This window comes from Nicotiana tomentosiformis, chromosome 8 (assembly GCF_000390325.3).
Source record: "Nicotiana tomentosiformis chromosome 8, ASM39032v3, whole genome shotgun sequence".
NCBI lineage: Eukaryota > Viridiplantae > Streptophyta > Magnoliopsida > Solanales > Solanaceae > Nicotiana > Nicotiana tomentosiformis.
The window spans coordinates 132,262,280-132,263,892 of record NC_090819.1 but is presented as its reverse complement, the minus strand read 5'-3'; the positions used below and the strand labels follow the sequence as shown (position 1 = coordinate 132,263,892).

Here is a 1,613-nt window from a genome sequence, read left to right as displayed (position 1 = left end):
TCTTCTAAAGTGAGTTGTGTGAAATCAGCTGTCTTCTTACTGGTTCCTAGTATCAGTTTTAGATTTTCAGATTTTAATTCAAGAACATTTGCTTCAAATATATGAACCTGGTTCTTGAGTGCAGTATTTTCACTCACAGTCTCACTAACTTTGAGTTCCAAGTTCTTACACTTTTCTTTTAAAATCATACAATCCTTAGACAACTGTTCTTTTTCTTTATTTATTACCTCAGATTCATCAATGAAATCTAACAATAATTCAGAGAGTCTTTCTTTAGACAAAAACTTAATCTTGTCTTTGAGATGAATTATACTTACCTCAGATTCCTCATGAGATTCCCCATCCGATTATCCAATTGCCATAAGTGCTTGTTCATCTCCATTTTCATCATGTGATTCCTCATCTGAACTTTTTCCCCAAGCAGCAACGATATACTTTGTTCTTCTTGGGATGAACCTATTCCTTCTTCCTGTTCCTTCGTTCAGATCTTTCCTTCTTCCATTCAATTTCCCATTAAGGGCAGTTCTTAATGTGATGATCAGTCTTCCCACACTTATAGCCGCCCTCATTGGTCGTTTTTTCACGAACCCTTGCTTTGTTGTAATTTCTACCTCTTGAACAACCTTTTCCTCTCATAAGGTATTTCTTGATGTCCTTGGTGATCATAGCCATTTCATCTTCCTCCAGATCATCACCTTCAGTGATTCTGAGTGTCAGGCTCCTTTCCTTCTTATTTACATCCATCTTCATGGTTTGCCTTCTATGTTCATAAGCAGTGAGATTTCCAATTAGCTCATCCAACCTAAGCGTGGCAATGTTCTTTGATTCCTGAATGGCAGTGATTTTGCTCTCCCAAGTAACTAGCAGAACCCTTGTCAGAATCTTCTCAACTTTGTCTTCTTCAAGAATAACCCTTCCAAGAGACTTTCATTTGTTAGTGTGGTAAACCTTGTATACATCTCTTGGATGGTTTCCCCTTCCTTCATGGTGAAATTCTCATATTGAGAATATAGTAGTGTTCCTCTGGACCTCTTCACTTTAGGTGTTCCTTCATGGGCCACTTGCAAAGTGTCCCAGATTTCCTTGGTAGTGGTACAACCTTGTATTCTACTGTACTCATCTGGACCGAGTCCACAAACAAGCAATTTTTTGACTTTAGCATTCTTCTCCCACTTTCTCAAGTCGTCAGCAGTGCAGTCAACTCTTATTTTTGGCACCTCTTCTCCTTTGTCATTTATATCCATGTTAGCCAGTGGACCATTTGTGACAATGTCCCATAGCTCGTCGTCTTCTCCTATGATATGATCTCTCATCCCGCTTTTCCACCAAGAGTAATACTGGCCGTTGAAGAGTGGTGGCCTAGTAGTAGATTTCCCTTCCCAGTTTCCAGGTGGTGCACTCATCTTGATCTTCTAATAAGGTGTTAGCCTCTTCAAGGATAACCTGCTATGATACCAAATTGATGTTTTATACGTCAATACCACACAAGAGGGAGGGTGATTTGTGTGGTGTCCAATTTTTTGCGTGCACAAATTATGAAGGACCTGGTTCTTCTATGTGTTCCAACTACTACTGTTGCGGAATAATTAGTACAAAAAATAAATAACACAAAG

The 1,613-nt window shown here is 39.1% G+C and overlaps 1 protein-coding gene across 1 annotated transcript; it reads right to left on the bottom strand.

Moving 5' to 3' along the window:
* Window positions 1-875: 875 nt before the first annotated feature.
* On the bottom strand, window positions 876-1,403 carry LOC138898179 (uncharacterized). The gene has a single exon (XM_070184221.1). It carries the CDS (start codon window positions 1,401-1,403, stop codon window positions 876-878), a length of 528 nt encoding a protein of 175 aa, XP_070040322.1.
* Between the last annotated feature and the right edge of the window lie 210 nt (window positions 1,404-1,613).